This window comes from Macaca thibetana, chromosome 1 (genome assembly GCF_024542745.1).
Source record: "Macaca thibetana thibetana isolate TM-01 chromosome 1, ASM2454274v1, whole genome shotgun sequence".
Taxonomy (NCBI): Eukaryota; Metazoa; Chordata; class Mammalia; order Primates; family Cercopithecidae; genus Macaca; species Macaca thibetana.
In genome coordinates, this window is record NC_065578.1 from 127,562,435 (window position 1) to 127,581,572 (window position 19,138).

Below are 19,138 nucleotides of genomic sequence, written 5' to 3' on the forward strand. Positions count from 1 at the left end.
CCGACCTCTCCAGAGCCAGGCCGCGCACAGCTGGCAGAGAGGCCGCGAAGCTACTAGGGAGGGGTCCAGACCTGGGGCCGGGTGAAGGCGCGCCGCCCAAGCCGGTCAGACCGGACCCCGGTTCCCATCCTGCACAGTTGAGGGAAGGCTGTAGCGCCGAGCAGCGCGAGCAGCGCCGGCGTCGTGGGCGGGGTCCCGGCTCCCGAGGCACCCGGCATGCAGCCGGGATGGCCTTGCCGAGGGCGGAGCTTGGCTTGGGGCCAAGTGGGAGGGGGCGGGCCGGGGCGGGGCCTGGTGGCTGCGCGGCGCTGCTGGGTGCTCCGAGGCGACCCGGCCGCCGGCCGCTCCTCGGTGCGCTGTTCCGCACTTGCTGCCCTCGCCCGGCCCCAGGCGCCGCTGCCATGCGGCTGGCGCTGCTCTGGGCCCTGGGGCTCCTGGGCGCGGGCAGCCCTCTGCCTTCCTGGCCGCTCCCAAATATAGGTGAGTCCTCGGCCTATAGTGGGTCGGGGGGCTGACTGGGAGGGAGGTGCAGGAAAGTCGGAAGGCATTAGGGTAATGGGGCCGGACGGAGACCCTGGGAGAGCCCAGCCAGAGCGCGGCCCGACCTGGTCCGTTGTCCTGGGCCTAGGGCCCAGTGACTTGGCGATGGAGTGGAGAGGGAAGGAGAGGGGATGCCGGCGCCCCCTTCCTCCTGCCTGGTCACCCTCTGCGCGGTCCCTGCGGACACTTTCAGGCTCAGGTACCAGGTACCGAGGGGCCTGTCCAGCGCCACTTCAAGATCGTAGTGAGAGGGTAGCTGCTCCCCAGGGCTGGCATCTTCGCTGCTCTGGGGCCTAGCTTACCGTTCCACCCGGTGCCAGGGCGCAGAGCGGGCATGGCTTGTAGGGTTTAGTGAAGAGGATTCTCTCTAGCCTGTATTCCAGGCCTGGGGCCGCCAGGCACTCCTCACCCTGGTGCTGTTGCCACCAGTGCCTGGCCGAGCGGGAGGGGCCCGAGAGGAGCCAGGAGAAGGGAGAATTGGCCAGGAAAGAGGCTGGGACACCAACTCCTCCTTGGAACTTTCACTTCCCGCTGCTGTCTTGGGCCGGGACCGAGAGGGCAGGCGCGGGTGGAGTGTCCGGAGGAGAGAGGGCCATTGTGTGTTGGGGGGGTGTGGGGGTGCTCGGGGAGGAAGCAGAGGCTGTAGGCAGCGGGTGTGCCTGACTGGGCATGAGGGTGTTTAGGGAGGTGGGGGTGTTTGCACTGCTTACCCAGAAATGGGCGTTCCTGGCATCTCCGATGTGAGCGAAGGGGAGGGTGAGCGGGCACCCGGCCACAAGGCTTAGCTCAGTCTCGAGAGGGGGCGTTCCTGAAGTGGGGGGAGAGTGATTGGGAGGGAGTGGGATCAGGGGAGGGTCCCTGTGAGAACCTGGGATTGGCCGGAAGGGGACAAGGAGGGCCACAGGCTGAGCAAGCCGAAAGTCTTTCTTGGGGACTTGTGAATGGGTGGGTGGAAAGCCATAAATTAGAGAGACACCCCCTCCTTCCAGTATTTTCCTTTAAGTCTCAGCATGCAATGAGGAAGCCCCTCAGGTGTCTAAGGGCCTTGACTGGCTGGGAGCTGGTGGGTCTGAGGGCACCTGCCACCCCCAGCCGTGCTGTCGATTTCCTCAGTACTGTCTTCGGGTGTCCTGGGACCTGCAGGTGGCACCGAGGAGCAGCAGGCAATGTCAGAGAAGGCCCCGAGGGGGCCCTTGGAGCCCCAGGTCCTTCAGGACGATCTCCCGATTAGCCTCAAAAAGGTGCTTCAGGTGAACTCCCACACCCCTCTAATAAATAAATGAATCCACACACGCCCCTGCATAGTCAGGTGTCTCAAGGCCAAAGCTTGGCTGAGGAGCTGGTGGGTAGAGCTTGCTGTAGTGGGTCTATCCCAGACCCAGCTGCCTCTCCCACCACACCCCAGCACCTGGCTTCACTTATCTCCCTCTCCCTCTGCATGCACATCTGTCTGCCTCAGCCCCACCCAACCCATCCATCTCCACTGGGGAAATTGTGAAGCCAAACTTGCTTTCTTCATCTCATGTTGTCGGTTTTTTCAGTGGGGGGATTTGGAAAGAGTCAGGACCTTACCAAACCACCCCCCAACCCCATTATAAAGCTGAGTCAGAGGAAGGGCTGGGGCTTGTGCTGGGTCCTACACGGTGCTTCCTCTCTGGGCAGGAAGCCGAGAAGGGGCGGCTCAGATACCTTCCTTGACCTCCCCACACAACCCCCCAGAACAATGCCGCAGGCCAGGCAGGGCTTCCTGGCCCTTCCCCTGGGATCCCCCCACCAGTGATCTAATCGCTGGTGCTCTTCTGAGGGCCTTAGGTTTTCTGGTTAGAGAGGCTGGGAGTTGTGGGCAGGTCTAGGGAGGTGACCTGCCCTCTGGTGCCCACAGACCAGTCTGCCTGAGCCCCTGAGGATCAAGTTGGAGCTGGACGGTGACAGTCATATCCTGGAGCTGCTACAGAATAGGTAATAGTGATGGTGGCAACAACAGTGACCACATGGCCAACAACTTGTATAGCATTTATTATGTGCCAGGTGCTAAGTGCTTGTGCTCATTTAATCCTCATAACAACCCTGTAAGGGAGATACTATCATGTATTATTGTCCTTATTTTATACATGAGGAAGTCAAGGCACAGAGAGATTAAATAACTTGCCCCAGGTCACACAGCTAGTATGTGGTGAAAACCAGATTGGAATTCAAATAAACAGAGTCAGTGGCCCACCCAGTATACTTTGCTGACCTGGTGTCAGGGAGTGGAAAAGTTGGCTGGGGGGTGGTCCCTGGTCCCCAACCCCACCACCACCTTCAGGCCTCTGCTTGTCAATGCACGACCTGGGAAGTGGCTTGAGCACTGCGTTCTTTTCCTTCACTCCACAGGGAGTTGGTCCCAGGCCGCCCAACCCTGGTGTGGTACCAGCCCGATGGCACTCGGGTGGTCAGTGAGGGACACACTCTGGTGAGTCAGGGCCTCTTGTGCCGTTTTTGGCCTAGGGGAAAGAGGAAGGGGGTAACTGGAAGATGAGAAGACGCTGCCTATTTTTACTGTCAAGCTAGACTCCTCGGTTCCAGTCCTGGTCTGCTCTCTGAGACAACACTAATGTTGTTCCTGTGCCGCAGGAGAACTGCTGCTACCAGGGAAGAGTGCAGGGATATGCAGCCTCCTGGGTGTCCGTCTGCACCTGCTCTGGGCTCAGGTATACTGGGCGGATTTGATGACAGTAGAGAAAGTAAGGAGACCCAGGCATGGAGCTGTAATGTTTTCTAACTTCCTTTCTTTTTTCTTAGAGGCTTGGTGGTCCTGTCCCCAGAGAGAAGCTATACGCTGGAGCAGGGGCCTGGGGACGTTCAGGGTCCTCCCATTATTTCCCGAATCCAAGATCTCCACCTGCCAGGCCACACCTGTGTCCTGAGCTGGCGGGAACCTGTACACACTCAGACTCCACCAGAGCACCCCCTGGGACAGCGCCACATTCGCCGGGTGAGGATGAATGGCAGGGGAGTGGGCTTCACTTGTCTTGAGCGCTGACCCCCAGACACTCAGAGCTATGTGTTCACAGTAACAACAGCTCCTGCGAATGGAGCACTTTCCACATGTTGGGAACTTTGTGAACATTTGCTCGTGTACTCCTCCCATACCTAGGAGGTAGGTGCTATCAATAGCTCTATTTTAAAATGAAGAAACCTTACAAAAAGTGTCCAGGCATGGTGGCATGTGCCTGTAGTTCCAGCCACTCAGGAGGCCCAAGTGGAAGAATCGTCTGAGCCCAGAAGGCGGAGGTTGCAGTGAGTCGAAATCGAGCCACTACACACCAGCCTGGGTGACAGAGTGAGACCTCATCTCAAAAAATAAAATAAAATAAAATAAAATATATAAAATATAAAATAAAATAAAATAAAATCTAGCTGAGACAGGTTAGGTGGTTTGCCCGAGGCCATACAACTAATAAATGGCCTATCCATATTAGTTGTATTTGGCTCAAACGCTTCATCTGTCTTATGATCCCATTTGCAGAGAGCTCTCACTTGGTTATAGATAATGCATAGTTACCAGTGCTAAAGCAATATAAACCCAATTTCCTAATCTGTAAAATGAAGATAATAAAACTACTTGCTGCAGAGAGTTGCTGGGAAGATTAAATGAGTCAATAGAGATGTGAAGTGCTTAAAACTGTGCCAGGCATATGGTAAGTGACAAGAGTTGATATTGGGATTTTTTCAAATTATTATTATTATTATTATTATTATTTGAGATGGAGTCTCGCTCTGTCACCCAGGCTGGCGTGCAGTGGCTTGATCTCGGCTCACTGCAAGCTCCGCCTCCCAGGTTCACGCCATTCTCCTGCCTCAGCCTCCCGAGTAGGTGGGACTACAGGCGCCCGCTACTACGCCCGGCTAATTTTTTGTATTTTTTAGTACAGACAGGGTTTCACCATGCTAGCCAGGATGGTCTCGATCTCCTGACCTCGTGATCCGCCCACCTCAGCCTCCCAAAGTGCTGGGATTACAGGCATGAGCCACCGCGCCGGGCTAAATTATTATTTTTTTAAAATTTGAAAAAAAACCACTGAGTTTGGAGCCAGAAAAGCAGGGGTCTACTCCGACCTTCATTATCTACTTCCTGGTCCTCCTTGGCAAGTTCCTGGGCCCTCTGGCCCTCAGTGGCTCATCTGTAAAATGGGCTCTTCACCCTCCTGTTTCACCCACAGAGTAGGAGTGGCTGCCTCTTGGTCAGCCCTGCACAGCTGTTGGCTGCGAGCGGCAGGTTTGCCTGATACTTCTTTTTGTCCATAGTGGAGGCGGGATGTGGTAACAGAGACCAAGACTGTGGAGCTGGTGATTGTGGCTGATCACTCGGAGGTGAGCCGGCTGGCCCCTGCGCATCCTCCTCCCCCCACACTGCCCTGCCGCCTTTCATGTCACCTCTCTTGGCCTACAGGTCCAGAAATACCAGGACTTCCAGCACCTGCTGAACCGCACACTGGAAGTGGCCCTCTTGCTGGACACAGTGAGTGCTGGACAGGGCAGCCCCCACCCCAGGCCCCTGACCATGACAGCCCCTCTTCTGAGCCCCAACTCTCTTTCAGTTCTTCCGGCCTCTGAATGTACGAGTGGCACTAGTGGGCCTGGAGGCCTGGACCCAGCGTGACCTGGTGGAGATCAGCCCAAACCCGGCTGTCACCCTCGAAAACTTCCTCCACTGGCGCAGGGCACATTTGCTGCCTCGATTGCCTCACGACAGTGCCCAGCTGGTGACGTAAGGCCCAGACCCAGCCAGAGAGGCCAGTCCTGTCCTGGCCAAATTCACACCCCTTCAGCACTTACCTCAGCCCCTGAAGCTCTGACCACCGTGGCTTCTGGCCCTGAACTTTGGCCTCTCTGTCCCACAGTGGTACTTCATTCTCTGGGCCTATGGTGGGCATGGCCATTCAGAACTCCATCTGTTCTCCTGACTTCTCAGGAGGTGTGAACATGGTGAGTTATTTCCAGGTCTCCTCCTCATTCCCAATTCAGTTCCTCCCAAGTGTGGAGGCATTTATTCACTGAAATCCCCCTACAAAGTTGCCCAACCCCAAAGCTATGGGTATACAGGGTGGAGATGCGTGATGTGGCCTTTGCAGTCAGGGAGCCCTCGCTTGTGGTCAGCTCGTCACAGTGTACACAGTCATCCCCTGTGCAGTCTTCCCATTTCTTGGAGGAGGGTAGGAGGCAGCTGAGGCCCAAAGAACAGAGGTGATCTCCAAGGGCCCACAGTGAGGGAGGGGGACAGAGCTGAGCTAGAGCCCAGGTTTCTGCCATCCAGGCCTGGGTTCTGCTACTTTAGAAGCAATTCAGGAGGGAAGCAGTGCCTGCTGAGTGCCCGTGAGGTCAGACATGGAGGGAACAGAAGCAGAGAGGGTGGTCTGGGCATTGTGGTGGAGGCAGGCTGGGACTGGACCTGCGGTACCCCTCCCCAACGACAGGACCACTCCACCAGCATCCTGGGAGTCGCCTCCTCCATAGCCCATGAGTTGGGCCACAGCCTGGGCCTGGACCATGATTTGCCCGGGAATAGCTGCCCCTGTCCAGGTCCAGCCCCAGCCAAGACCTGCATCATGGAGGCCTCCACAGAGTGAGTAGCTGCAGGATGGAGAGAGGCGGTGGGGCAAGGGGCAGGGAGAGGCCCCCAGCCCCAACCTTCCTTGCCACCCTCCCCAGCTTCCTGCCAGGCCTGAACTTCAGCAACTGCAGCCGACAGGCCCTGGAGAAAGCCCTCCTGGATGGAATGGGCAGCTGCCTCTTTGAACGGCTGCCTAACCTGCCTCCTATGGCTGCTTTCTGTGGAAATATGTTTGTGGAGCCGGGCGAGCAGTGTGACTGTGGCTTCCCAGATGTGAGCCCCTTTCCCAAAGCCTCGCCCCACTCACTTCTGTGCCTTCACCCTGGTCATTAGCCCTCTCCTAGCCTCCTGAGCTCCTCTTGGGTTCTGAAGGGACTTCCCACCCCTCTCCTACTTGCCATGTCTGTGGGGACAGCACATGGGTTGTTCGTCTCTAGCCCTTGCTTGCTGTGTAGTTCTGGGCATCCTTCTGGTCTTGGCCTGTGGGAGGAGGAGGGATTGGAGGGAGGCTTACAGGCCCCACCTGCTCTGATGCCTGGCCCCCGTGCTCCTGCCCACAGGACTGCGCCGATCCCTGCTGTGATTCCTCAACCTGCCAGCTGAGGCCAGGGGCACAGTGTGCATCCGACGGACCCTGTTGTCAAAATTGCCAGGTGGGTAGAGACTAGACTGGCCACCCAGAGCTCACCTGCCGGGGCCAAGGTGGAAAGGGTCATTCTGACCCCCTAGCTGGATTTGCCCAGTGCCCACACTGATGCTCATCCACCCTCGACAGCTACGCCCGTCTGGCTGGCAGTGTCGTCCTACCAGAGGGGATTGTGACTTGCCTGAATTCTGCCCAGGAGACAGCTCCCAGTGTCCCCCTGATATCAGCCTAGGGGACGGCGAGCCCTGCGCTGGTGGGCAAGCTGTGTGCATGCATGGGCGTTGTGCCTCCTATGCCCAGCAGTGCCAGTCACTTTGGGGACCTGGAGCCCAGCCCGCTGCGCCACTTTGCCTCCAGACAGCCAATACTCGGGGAAATGCCTTTGGGAGCTGTGGGCGCAACCCCAGTGGCGGCTACGTGTCCTGTACCCCTAGGTAAGTGAGGAAACCTGGCTCCTCCTTTGGGTTTCTGGGAGTCTTGGCCCTGCTTCTACTAACCTGTGTTCCCTTCCCCCTTCCCCCAGAGATGCCATTTGCGGGCAACTCCAGTGCCAGACAGGTAGGACCCAGCCTCTGCTGGGGTCCATCCAGGATCTACTCTGGGAGACAATAGATGTGAATGGGACTGAGCTGAACTGCAGCTGGGTGCACCTGGACCTGGGCAGTGATGTGGCCCAGCCCCTCCTGACTCTGCCTGGCACAGCCTGTGGCCCTGGCCTGGTGAGCAGCCTGGGTGGGCAAGACCAGGTGTGAGAAGGGACATTTGGACCACAGTGAAGTGCCCAGACTTCACCGTTCACCAATGTCAAAGGCAGGGACTCCAAGGGAAGTCAGTTTCTTACTTCAGATGGAGCAAAGCCTATCAACCCACTACGCGCTGGTTTCCCCATATGTAAACGCAGGGTGTGACCTCAACCTTGTTGGCCTCCCAGTCCCATTAAAACTCTGTGGGAATCTGATCCAGGATTTTCTCTCCCTGGGTCAGGTGTGCATAGACCATCGATGCCAGCGTGTGGATCTCCTGGGGGCACAGGAATGTCGAAGCAAATGCCATGGACATGGGGTGAGCTGGGATGGGTGAAGTGGAAGGGGAGCAGAGAGCCTCTAGAGAGGAAAAGGATGCTGGGCTTTGGAAACAGACATATCTGGGTTCTAATCCTTGCTCTACTACTTCCTAGTTGTGTGACCTCAGGCTGGTTACTAACTTTGCTGAGCTCAGTTTCCCCACCTATCAAATGGCTATAATAACAGTATCCCCATCCAAGGCACATGAGGTGAGTATGAAAGCATCTAGCACAGGCTGGGCACGGTGGCTCACGCCTATAATCACAGTTTTGTTTGTTTGTTTGTTTGTTTTGTTTTGAGACAGAGTCTTGCTCTGTTGCCTAGGCTGGAGTGCACTGGCGCGAACTCGGCTCACTGCAACCTCCGCCTCCCAGGCTCAATTGTTTCTCCTGCCTCAGCCTCCTAGCTGGGATTACAGGCACCCGCCACCACGCCCAGCTAATTTTTTTATTTTCAGTAGAGATGGGTTTCACCATGTTGGCCAGGCTAATCTCGAACTTCTGACCTCAAGTGATCCGCCCGCCTTGGCCTCCCAAAGTGCTGGGATTACAGGGGTGAGCCACTGCACCCAGCCAAATCACAGTACTTTGGGAGGCCAAGGCAGGAGGATCACTTGAGGCCAGGAGTTCAAAACCAGCCTGGTCAACATAGTGAGACCTCGTCTCTATCAAGGAAAAATTTAAAAATTAGGCCTGCTGGTGCACACCTGTGCTCCCAGCTACTTGGGAGGCCAAGGCAGGAGGATTGCTTCAGCCCAGGAGTTCGGGGCTGCAGTGAGCCATAATTGTACCACTGCACTCCAGCCTGGGCAACAGAGTGAGACTCCATCTTACTTGCTGTCTAAAATAAAATAAAACAAAACAAAACAAACACAAAGAAAGCAAGCATGTACCACAGTGCCCAGCACACAGAAGGTGCTCAGTAAGTGTTAGTTTGATCTAATTTGCTCTGGTGTGGATAAAGACCCTCCAGGCTCTCTCTACACATCACACCCAGCACAACCCCCAGTTGTAGAAATGTGAGATCTTGAAAAGCTAGAGACAAGGAAATAGTTCCAGAGTGCGGCATTCCTCATTGCTCACCTTATACCTCCTAGGTCTGTGACAGCAACAGGCACTGCTACTGTGAGGAGGGCTGGGCACCCCCTGACTGCACCACTCAGCTCAAAGGTGGCATGGGGTTGGGGGACAGGGGCAGCTGGGAGGGCAAAGTGGTTCATGCTTTATCTTTCCCCCTCGGCCCTCTCTTTCTGACCCCCCTTTGCTGCTGGTTCCGTGAGTCTGCCCCTTGACCCCTTCACTCTCCCTGATCACTTGACTTCACTCCCTGCCCCCTGCGCCTTCATGGCTCTAGAGTTCTTAGCCCTGCCCTCCTTTAAACCTGACTTCCGCCCACAGCAACCAGCTCCCTGACCACAGGGCTGCTCCTCAGCCTCCTGGTGTTATTGGTCCTGGTGATGCTTGGTGCCAGCTACTGGTACCGTGCCCGCCTGCACCAGCGACTCTGCCAGCTCAAGGGACCCACTTGCCAGTACAGGTATGAGCATCACCTCCCTGCTACCACTTCCTTTAACTGGGGACAGTGCTGAAGGCTGCCTCACCTCTGCAGCCCCTGCAACCTGGTTCTGAGCCCTAAGCCCCTTGGACCTTAAACTTGCTGACTGCCATACCCCACACCTCCCTTCCCTATATGCACCCACAGCTTTTTACCTCACAGCTGTGCCCCTGTGGGGTGGCTGGAGTGCTAGGGCCATTTCTCCCCAGGAGCTCCTGTGCTGGATAAGTGGGGTCTTCCCTCAAGCTAATAAATAACGCCCCCACAGGCCCCACCACAGTTTTCCCTATACCACACATAAGTGCCTGCAAAGAAGGGGTTAACCCCACTCAAGGATGGCATAAGGTAGAGAACAGGGTCTGAGGCTGGGCCCTCTCCCTTCTTGCCTTTCCTCATGCATAGGGCAGCCCAGTCTGGTCCCCCTGAACGGCCAGGACCTCCGCAGAGGGCCCTGCTGGCACGAGGCACTAAGGTGAGTCCCAGATGCCAGAGGAAGGGGACTCCACCTTGGCTGGGCATCCAGCTTGGACCCTGGGGGGTGCACATTAAAGGCTCCAGACTCAGAGAAAGGCTAGCACTGCCCAAGAGTCAGTCGAAGGAGTCAGGGCCAGCCCTGCCCTGCCCTGCCTTCCCCTCCCCTGGCTACAGGCAGAGAAGCTGAGTCCAGAAGAGTGGGGAGGGCAGCCAGCTGGAGCAGGGGCTGCTGGGCTCCATCCACTGGCCAAGAGGTGGCTTTGAGAGGTGGGTCTATCCATGCCCCCAGCAGTGACCCCAGGAGGGCACAAGGGCAGTGGTGCTCAGAATGGCCTTCCGTGGGCCCAGGTCACCATGTTAGAAGGGCTGGTGAGCACCCCCGCCCTAAGCCCTCTGCTTGGATGATGGGAGTGTGTGCACACCTCCTCCCCACTTGCTCCCCACCTGCATGCACCTGCATAACTGCATGCACAGCACCCACTGCCCTGGGCCCCTGCCAGCCCTCCCTGGGCACTGACCCTTCTCTGCCCACTCTGTCTCTCTGCTTCCTCTTCCCCCTCTGTGCCCATCTGCCCCTCCTGCCCTCTCAGCAGGCTAGTGCTCTCGGCTTCCCGGCCCCCCCTTCCAGGCCGCTGCCGCCTGACCCTGTGCCCAAGAGACTCCAGGTAAATCTGGGCCAGGGCCCGCCCTGAGCCAAGGCAGGTGGGAGGCTTGGTACCCAACTGCAGTTCTCATCCCTGCTCCCTGCCAGTGGTGCTCTTCATTAGGTGATCGGGGTGCCCCTCAGCCTTCAGACACTCTGAGCCCCAGAAGCAGCAAAGGGTGAGCCTCCTGCCTTGGTTTCTACCACCATCTGGTGGTCAGTGGCGGGACTGCAGTCGGCCAGGGACTCCGCGGTTGACCTACACCTTCCTCCCCTGAGACATCAGCTGGCATGCCTCCAAACCCTCTGCGCATGCCCTCATTCTCTCCTGCCCCCTGGCTGACTTTGCATGTTGACTTGAACCCCTCTGGGGAATCTCTATGCATGTCCACAGCCCCTGGTTATGCTCTCACAGCCACTGCCCCTCTCTCTGTTCAGGCTGAGCTGGCTGACCGACCCAATCCCCCTACCCGCCCTCTGCCCGCTGACCCGATGGTGAGAAGCCCGAAGGTAATGGTGGGGGGAGAGAAGGGCACGGCCTCTCCCCCCATCTAGGGCTGTGGTGCTGGTAGCCATGACGGTGGTGGCCGTGGCGAGATGCCCCCTCAGTGCATGAGGGCACATATCCAGGTGGTGCCTTTAATGGTGACAGGTTTGTTTGCAGACAAGGGTGACCGATGGTGCTGCCCCCAAGCTGGTGTTCCCCAGCACCAGTGCGTTGGGGGTGGGCAACATGACACCCCCCCACCTAAGCCGGCCTCCTGCCTTCTCTCCCTCAGTCTCAGGGGCCAGCCAAGCCCCCACCCCCAAGGAAGCCACTGCCTGCCGACCCCCAGGGCCGGTGCCCATCCGGTGACCTGCCAGGCCCAGGAGCTGGAATCCCGCCCCTAGCGCTACCCTCCAGGTAGGAGGAGCCCTGGGGATGGGTGGGCGGGGCGAGTGACCTGGGGGAAGGGGGTCTCTGACCCTTTTTTCTCGGCTTCCCGCACTCCAGACCAGCGCCACCACCTCCGACAGTGTCCTCGCTCTACCTCTGACCTCTCTGGAGGTTCTGCTGCCTCCAAACCGGACTTAGGACTTCAAGAGGGGGGCGTGCCCTCTGGAGTCCCCTACCATGACTGAAGGCGCCAGAGGCTGGACGCGGTGTCTTAAGGCTCCGGGCACCGCCACGCGCTGTCAAGCAGCACTCTAGGGACCGGCGGCGTAGTTGCAGCTGGGGTTTGGGGAGGGGCTGGGGGTTGGAAGGGGTTGAGGGAGGTCCGCACAGCCTGTCTCTGCTCAGCTGCAATAAACGTGACATCTTGGGAGCGTTACGCAGTTTGTCTGCTTCTAGAAGCCGGGTCGCTCCTGCTGCGGTTCCAGGTCTGGCCGCCAGGAGACGCTGCTGCCTCAGATGAGGGCGGGCTGTGTGGGGCGGGAGTACCAGAATGGGTCGGCATGTGTCCCCGGGATGCTCGCGGCTTCCCTCTGCCCAGACTGGGGTGGCTTTCGGCGCAATCTGTCAAGCCGTTGGACCTGCCGTCCCGACTTTGACCACTGGCTGGGAAAAGTGGATCTGGCTCGTGTTCTCAGAGCCCAGGAGCCAGGGCGGAGCGGGGCGGCGGCTGCTCCCACGATCCCAAGGCGGCGCACCTGCCTCCTCCCCCTCCGCCGCCGCCGCCACCTGAGGGATCCGGAACAAAGGTGCTTTGTACAGGCTACAACCACCTCATTACTTCGTATTCGGGACTGGGGCCGCGTGGGCCCCCAGCCTGGATCGAAGGTGTGGAGCGGCAAGGGACAGACGCCAATCCCAAAGTGAGCATCTAGCGCGCCACCTAAGGCTTTTTAGGGAAGGTGGTCCCAGAAGCTGTGTTGTCCCTTCCGCTTGCACTATCCCTAGATTTGCAAAGAAAACGGGGCAGTGTATGAAGGTGGTTGGATAGGCTAAGGTTATGTACCCTTATTTAAAATCTTCCAAACTTCTAATAAGGCAGTCTACCCAGGACTAAAGCAGACACGAAAGGGATAACCTCCCTAAAAATATTGCTGTTGGAATACGTCCTTCCTCCCCGTCCCCTCGCAGTGAGGTGCAGCCTCAGCGGAAGCTTTGGCGAACCCGGCGTGCGCTGCGGTGCACAGAGGGTTAACTGGAGTTGGCGCTGGATGGAGAGGAGGAGACGCGCTCCCATTGGCGGAAAGTTATCCAGGGCGGGGTCTGTGAATCTCCGCACCCCACCCCCCTTTCCACAACCCCCCTCTTCACTTTGTACCTTTCTCGCCTCGACTGTGAAGCGGGCCGGGACCTGCCAGGCCAGACCAAACCGGACCTCGGGGGCAATGCGGCTGCTGCCCCTGCTGCGGACTGTCCTCTGGGCCACGTTCCTCGGCTCCCCTCTGCGCGGGGGCTCCAGTGTCCGCCACGTCGTCTACTGGAACTCCAGTAACCCCAGGTAGCCGGGCCGAACCGGGAGAGCGCCTAGCCAAGTCTGCGCGCTCCCGGGCTTTGCGCGCGCCCGCCACCCGCTCTGTGCGCGGCGCCGCCTGAAGCTGGCCGCGCGTCGGGGCTCCTTTGTTTGAGCCGGCGGGGAAGGGGGGAAGGGGGAGGGGCGAGGCGCGCCCTGGGTCGCCCCACAGCCCGCATGTGTTGGGGGGCAGGCAGAAGACCCCAGCCCCGAGGGTTGTCTAGGGGGTCTTGGAGCATGGACCTGGGGGGGCCTTTGCCCGCACTCCGGGCTCCGCCCCCCTCGCTGCTCTCCTGGCATCCCCAGCCTCCCGCCGGCCGGAGCTGGGGCTGGCGAACTTGAGATCAAGGGAGGGGGCTTTACTCTTGTGAAAGAGCGTGGGTTACTCTCCTGCCCGCTGGGTCTCACCTCTGGCTCTTGCTCTGTTTCCTGATCTCATTTACTATCTCTGCTTTCATCTCTGTCTTTATTGGTCCTTCTGTTTCTTTCCAGTGTCAGCCCTGCCCTTCTAGCTGAATCACCTCTGGGCAAGTCTCGTGACCCTCCTAACCTCATTTATCTCACCTGTATAATGGGCTAATAATACCTAGTACCCTGGGAAGTCCGGCGGGGTAAGTGAGGTCATGTATGTGAAAGAAGCTCAGGCTGTACAGATATAAACTATTATTTCTTTCTCTCTCCTGAGCTGCCTGCCTTTGAACCTCAGTATATTTTACTGTTTCCAACCCCTTCCCCAAGTCTCCATGTCTCTTCTGCTTCCCAGCTGTTTTTCTTTCTGATTTTCTACTTGAGACAATCTATGACTCTATTCATTTCTTCACTTACTAACACTTATTTATTAAACACATACTATATGTGCCCAGCCCTGTGATAGGTTGCAGGGGATTAACTATATAGATGAGAAGATCAAGACCCTGCCCTCTGGGATTCCACAGACTCTGGAGAACAGGCGCAGGCAGCAGAGCCTGCGTAAAGACAGGTCATTACAATACCAAGTGATAAGAGCTTTTGTTGTCCTTGGACTCTGAATTCCTCTATCTCTGTCACAGACCAATGCTTCTGAATCGCTTGGAGGACCTGTTAAAAATTCAGGTTTCTCACTCCCCAATCTTAAGGTTTCTGGTTCATTCATTCAATCCACAAATATTTATTGAACACTATCTTGTGCTGGGCACTTTTCCAGGCACGGGGAATGCAGTAGAACAAAACTTACCAAGGCCCTGTCCTTGCTCAGCTTGCGTTCTAGTAAGTCTGGACTGGCTAAGCCCAGGAATCTTCATTTCAAATCAGAACTGATACAGGTGGGCCTTGGACCACCCATTGGAGGCTTTTCCTATGTCACGCTTCGCTGTGTTTGTGGTATGGGGGGTGGTTCATGCAGCATTCGGTACTGTGGGGAGCAGCCTGTTCCAGCCCTTCCCACCTGTGCTGGCTTCCCCAGGCAGCTCCCAAGAGGTGGGGAAGGGAGTGCTGAGAAGACTGAAGACTGGGTAGTATGTGGACTCCCCCCATGCCTGGCACTTGCTCCTCCTGGCCAAAAAAGGGAGCCACCTAGCACCCACTCCCTCATTCTTTTTTTTTTTTTTTTTTTTTTTTTGTTAATTTTTAGAATTTAGAGACAGGGTCTTGCTCTGTCACCCAGGCTGCAGTGCGGTAACAGCTTGCTACAGGAACTCATGGACTCAAAGGATCCTCCCGCCTCAGCCTCCCAAGCAGCTGGGACTACAGGATTGCACCACCACACGTGGCCTTTATTTATTTATTTATTTATGGTAGAGACAGTCTCACCATGTTGCCCAGGCTGGTCTTGAACTCCTGGCCTCAAGCAGTCCTCCCATCTCGGCCTCCCAAAGTACTGGGATTCAGATACTAGCCACCACACCTGGCCTCCCTCATTCTTTTTTTACCATGACATTCTTTTCACCCTTGGGTTGAAGTCTAAAGGACAGTGTTCCTCACTTTATATCTGTGTTTGAGGAGACCTTTCCCAACCCCTGTCTCCTCCTCTGTATCTGCAGCTGCACTGTGTGCAACTGTACTTCCTGCCTCTGCCCAGCTTCTTCACAGCATCCATCCACCTGACATTGATCAAGCCTGGTGCTGTACCACATTGGGTGTTGGGCACTGGGGCTAGAGAGGTGTGTGGCACCTCCACCCTGAAAGATAGGGTGTGGTGACCCTCCTTCTGGCATCTAAGCTGTGTGGTTATGGGCACTGCAGGTCTTAGCCTCTTGGAACCTGTGAATCAATCGTCTCATCCATTTCTTGCACTCTTTTTGTCTCTCAAGAGTTGTCAGTCTGGGCCGGGCGCGGTGGCTCAAGCCTGTAATCCCAGCACTTTGGGAGGCCGAGACGGGTGGATCACGAGGTCAGGAGATCGAGACCATCCTGGCTAACACAATGAAACCCCGTCTCTACTAAAAAATACAAAAAAACTAGCCGGGCGAGGTGGCGGGCGCCTGTAGTCCCAGCTACTCCGGAGGCTGAGGCAGGAGAATGGCGGGAACCCAGGAGGCGGAGCTTGCAGTGAGCTGAGATCCGGCCACTGCACTCCAGCCTGGGCGACAGAGCGAGACTCTGTCTCAAAAAAAAAAAAAAAAAAAAAAAAAAAGAGTTGTCAGTCTGGGGACCTTGGGTCTTCCTGAGCCTCTCTGTCGCCCATGGGTGGAGGAGAGGCTGGCAGGGGCCTCTGAGAAGGGGTGTCTCTGGCCTCCATGGCCATGGTGTGGTGCCCTCCCCTCCTCAGCCCACCCCTGTCTTATGCCTGCAGGCTGCTTCGAGGAGACGCTGTGGTGGAGCTGGGCCTCAACGATTACCTAGACATTGTCTGCCCCCACTATGAAGGCCCAGGGCCCCCTGAGGGCCCCGAGACGTTTGCTTTATACATGGTGGACTGGCCAGGCTATGAGTCCTGCCAGGCAGAGGGCCCCCGGGCCTTCAAGCGCTGGGTGTGCTCCCTGCCCTTCGGCCACGTCCAATTCTCAGAGAAGATTCAGCGCTTCACACCCTTCTCCCTCGGTTTTGAGTTCTTACCTGGAGAGACTTACTACTACATCTGTGAGTGGCCAAGGGCACACTGGATACCTCTTGGGAAGGGTAGGGAGGGGGAAGGAGAGACCTGGGAAGAGGAGGAGCTGGGTCTCTAATGTACACTGGGTTGGGGCCTGGGCTGAACTCAGGACTGGGGAGGGAAATGTCTAGTAAGGCAAAAGTAGGAGGAGCTAGGAAAGGGGGCCAGGGAGATGAGAGGCCTGGATGGGGCCTGATACATGGGTGTGGCCCCAAAGTAAGGAAACGCTTTCCCGGGACCTGGAGAGAAGAAAAGCTGGGAGGGTCTGAAAGAGTTTGAGGCATACAAAGGGGTGACTCCCTGTGCTAACTTCTTCCCAATTTCCCACTACCCAGCGGTGCCCACCCCAGAGAGTTCTGGCCAGTGCTTGAGGCTCCAGGTGTCTGTCTGCTGCAAGGAGAGGAGTAAGTGGGTTGGGGGCATGGACCCTACTGGCTAATGTGGGGCCTTGGGAAGGAGGGAAGGAGTGAGAAGAATCTAGGAGCATCAGACTCCAGGGGTCCTGGTGAAGCTTCAAGCTGTGATCTCTTCTCCCCATTTAGCCTTGTGGGAGCTTCTACTGCACCATCCTCTCCCCACTTCTGTTTTGTTTTGTCTTGAGACGGAGTCTCTCTCTGTTGCCCAGGCTGGAGTGCAGTGGCGCGATCTTGGCTCACTGCAAGCTCTGCCTCCCGGGTTCATGCCATTCTCCTGCCTCACCCTCCTGAGTAGCTGGGACTACAGGCACCCGCCACCATGCATGGCTAATTTTTTGTATTTTTAGTAGAGACGGGGTTTCACCGTGTTAGCCAGGATGGTCTCAATCTCCTGACCGCATGATCTGCCCACCTCGGCCTCCCAAAGTGCTGGGATTACAGGCGTGAGCCACCGCCCCCAGCTCTCCCACTTCTTTTTTAAGAGACAGGGTCTTGCTGTGTTGCCCAGGCTGGAATGCAGTGGCACAATCATACTTCACCACAGCCTCAAATTCCTGGGTTCAAACGATTCTCCTGCCTCAGCTTCCCGAGTAGCTGGGATTACAGGCGCCCGCCGCCACAACTCACAGCTGGCTAAATTATTTTTTATTTTTTGTAGAGATAGGAGCTCACTGTGTTGCCCAGGCTGGTCTTGAACTCCTGACCTCAAGAGATCTCCTGCCTCCCAAAGCACTGGGATTACAGGCGTGAGCCACCATGTCTTGTGTGGCCTCACTGCACACTTTTTTTTTTTTTTTGAGACAGAGTCTCGCTCTGGCTCTGTCGCCCATGGCTGGAGTACAGTGGTGCGATCTCAGCTTACTCCAACCTCACCCTCCGGGTGCAAGCAATTCTCCTGCCTCAGTCCGCTGAGTAGCTAGGACTACAGGCGTGCGCCACCCAGCTATTTTTTTTTTTTTTTAGTAGAGGCAGAGTTTCACTATGTTGGCCAGGCTGGTCTCAAACTCCTGGCCTCAAGTGATCCGCTCGCCTCAGCCTTCCAAAGTGCTGGGATTATAGGCATGAGCCATCACACCCGACCTACTGTACACTTTTTTAAGCTGGGCCAAGAGAATGGGGTGTCCAGGGGCAAGGCCCTTCAAGGCCTTAGCTGAGTTGGTTGTCTCTATTGGCAATTTTGAGGAGGCTTGGAAGTTGGGGCTTAGAAAGGATGAGGTCGTAGATCATGGGAAGGGATTGGCTGGTTTGGGAGACCCTGGAGGATGGTAAAGGAGGGAACTGCTAATGGGAAGAGGAGGAAGGAGGCTGGTAAAGTGGGAGGACTGATCAGTGCTACCCCCTCCCCCTCACAGAGTCTGAGTCAGCCCATCCTGTTGGGAGCCCTGGAGAGAGTGGCACATCAGGGTGGCGAAGGGGGGACACTCCCAGCCCCCTCTGTCTCTTGCTATTACTGCTGCTGCTGATTCTTCGTCTTCTGCGAATTCTGTGAACCAAGCAGACCTTGCCTCTCACCCCAAGGAGCCAGAGCCCTCCCAAGATCCCCTGAAGGAGGGGGATCCTTGCTGCCTGCACTGGGGGTACCCATTCAGACCGACAAGATGGAGCATTGATGGGGGAGATCAGAGGGTCTGAGGTGACCCTTGCAGGTGCCTGTCCCCTCATCACAGGCTAAAGAAGAGCAGCAGACAGCCCTGGACACTCTGAAGCAGAGGCAAGACAAACATAGGTGCTTTGCAGGCTGCTTTGAGGGTCTCAGCCCATCCCCCAGGAAGACTGGGATTTGGTACGATCAAATCCTCAAGCCAGCTGGGGGCCAAGGCTGAAGACCTGGGGACAGGTGGATTGCTGGACCAGGGCAAAGAAGAAGCCCTGCCATCTGTGCCCTGTGGGCCTCTTCCCTGGGGCAGCACCTTGCCCTCCCCGCGGGGTCACTCACTTGTCTTCTGTGAAGACGGACTCTTCATGAGGTTGAATTTCATGCCAGTTTGTATTTTTATAAGTATCTAGACCAAACCTTCAATAAACCACCCATCTTTTTGTTGCTCTCCCCAACCTACTGCCCTCAGGCCCCTTCCCTGATAGCAGGACTCCCTGTGGCCTGTACTCTTCAGCTTAGCTTGGCCTGACCTCCATGCCAGCTGTGCTCAGGCCATCCATGCCAGGCCTCAGTGGGCACCCCTCTGGGCAATGTGGGTGGGTGCCAGCAGCAGCTGTGGAGCTTGGCACCCTCTCTCACCTCCCCAACCGGCTTCCTGTGCTGAGGAGGGGCAGATGCTCCTGACAGCCCATCCACTTGGGGCCCTGCCCAAGTCCTGGTAGCACCAAGCTGGGTGCCCAGCAAAAGCAAGAGGTAGTATTAATAGAAAGACAGCATCTGGGTTTCAGAATGCCTGGGTCCCTGAGAGTTGGTCATCCCTCCCCCTCCCCAAGGGCACTCTGGGCGGTGCCTGGCCTAGAACTGGGAAGGTGGGGTCAGATCAAAGCCTCCTTCCCCAGCGGCCTCTTTGTTCCTAGCTTTTATAAGGAGGAGGAGGTGGGGCTGAGGAGGGAGGGCCCCCTCTGCTCTCAGCCCACACTATCTCTTCCACCTCTGGTAGGCGAGGCTATGATCCCCACAAGGCGAAGAGGGGCCCTCTTTCTGAATGGTGTCCTGGATGGTGCCTGGGTAAGGGGCGCCCCTTCCCCTGCAGCTGT

The 19,138-nt window shown here is 57.0% G+C and overlaps 2 protein-coding genes across 20 annotated transcripts; both read left to right on the forward strand.

Moving 5' to 3' along the window:
- Positions 1 to 274: 274 nt before the first annotated feature.
- On the forward strand, positions 275 to 11,827 carry ADAM15 (ADAM metallopeptidase domain 15). Of its 18 annotated transcripts, none has more exons than XM_050752934.1 (23): positions 275 to 480; positions 1,654 to 1,790; positions 2,423 to 2,499; positions 2,914 to 2,992; positions 3,154 to 3,230; positions 3,322 to 3,514; positions 4,828 to 4,893; positions 4,973 to 5,041; positions 5,121 to 5,290; positions 5,424 to 5,508; positions 5,997 to 6,145; positions 6,232 to 6,406; positions 6,694 to 6,786; positions 6,909 to 7,213; positions 7,303 to 7,498; positions 7,764 to 7,841; positions 8,940 to 9,012; positions 9,241 to 9,379; positions 9,800 to 9,869; positions 10,462 to 10,536; positions 10,953 to 11,024; positions 11,294 to 11,418; positions 11,509 to 11,827. In XM_050752934.1, exons 1-23 carry the CDS (start codon positions 402 to 404, stop codon positions 11,549 to 11,551), a joined length of 2,625 nt encoding a protein of 874 aa, XP_050608891.1. In that variant the 5' UTR covers positions 275 to 401; the 3' UTR covers positions 11,552 to 11,827. The 18 variants fall into 18 exon arrangements, 17 of the variants coding, with proteins under 17 accessions (XP_050608891.1, XP_050608894.1, XP_050608892.1 ...); XM_050752937.1 differs by having other exon boundaries at positions 10,953 to 11,009; XM_050752935.1 differs by having other exon boundaries at positions 10,465 to 10,536.
- Positions 11,828 to 11,911: 84 nt separating this feature from the next.
- EFNA4 (ephrin A4) lies at positions 11,912 to 18,496 on the forward strand. Of its 2 annotated transcripts, XM_050755227.1 has the most exons (5): positions 11,912 to 12,311; positions 12,580 to 12,946; positions 15,729 to 16,015; positions 16,364 to 16,432; positions 17,797 to 18,496. In XM_050755227.1, coding segments are annotated over exons 1-5 (861 nt in total). In that variant the 5' UTR covers positions 11,912 to 12,310; the 3' UTR covers positions 17,934 to 18,496. The 2 variants fall into 2 exon arrangements, with proteins under 2 accessions (XP_050611184.1, XP_050611189.1); XM_050755232.1 differs by having other exon boundaries at positions 11,912 to 12,946.
- Positions 18,497 to 19,138: the final 642 nt, after the last annotated feature.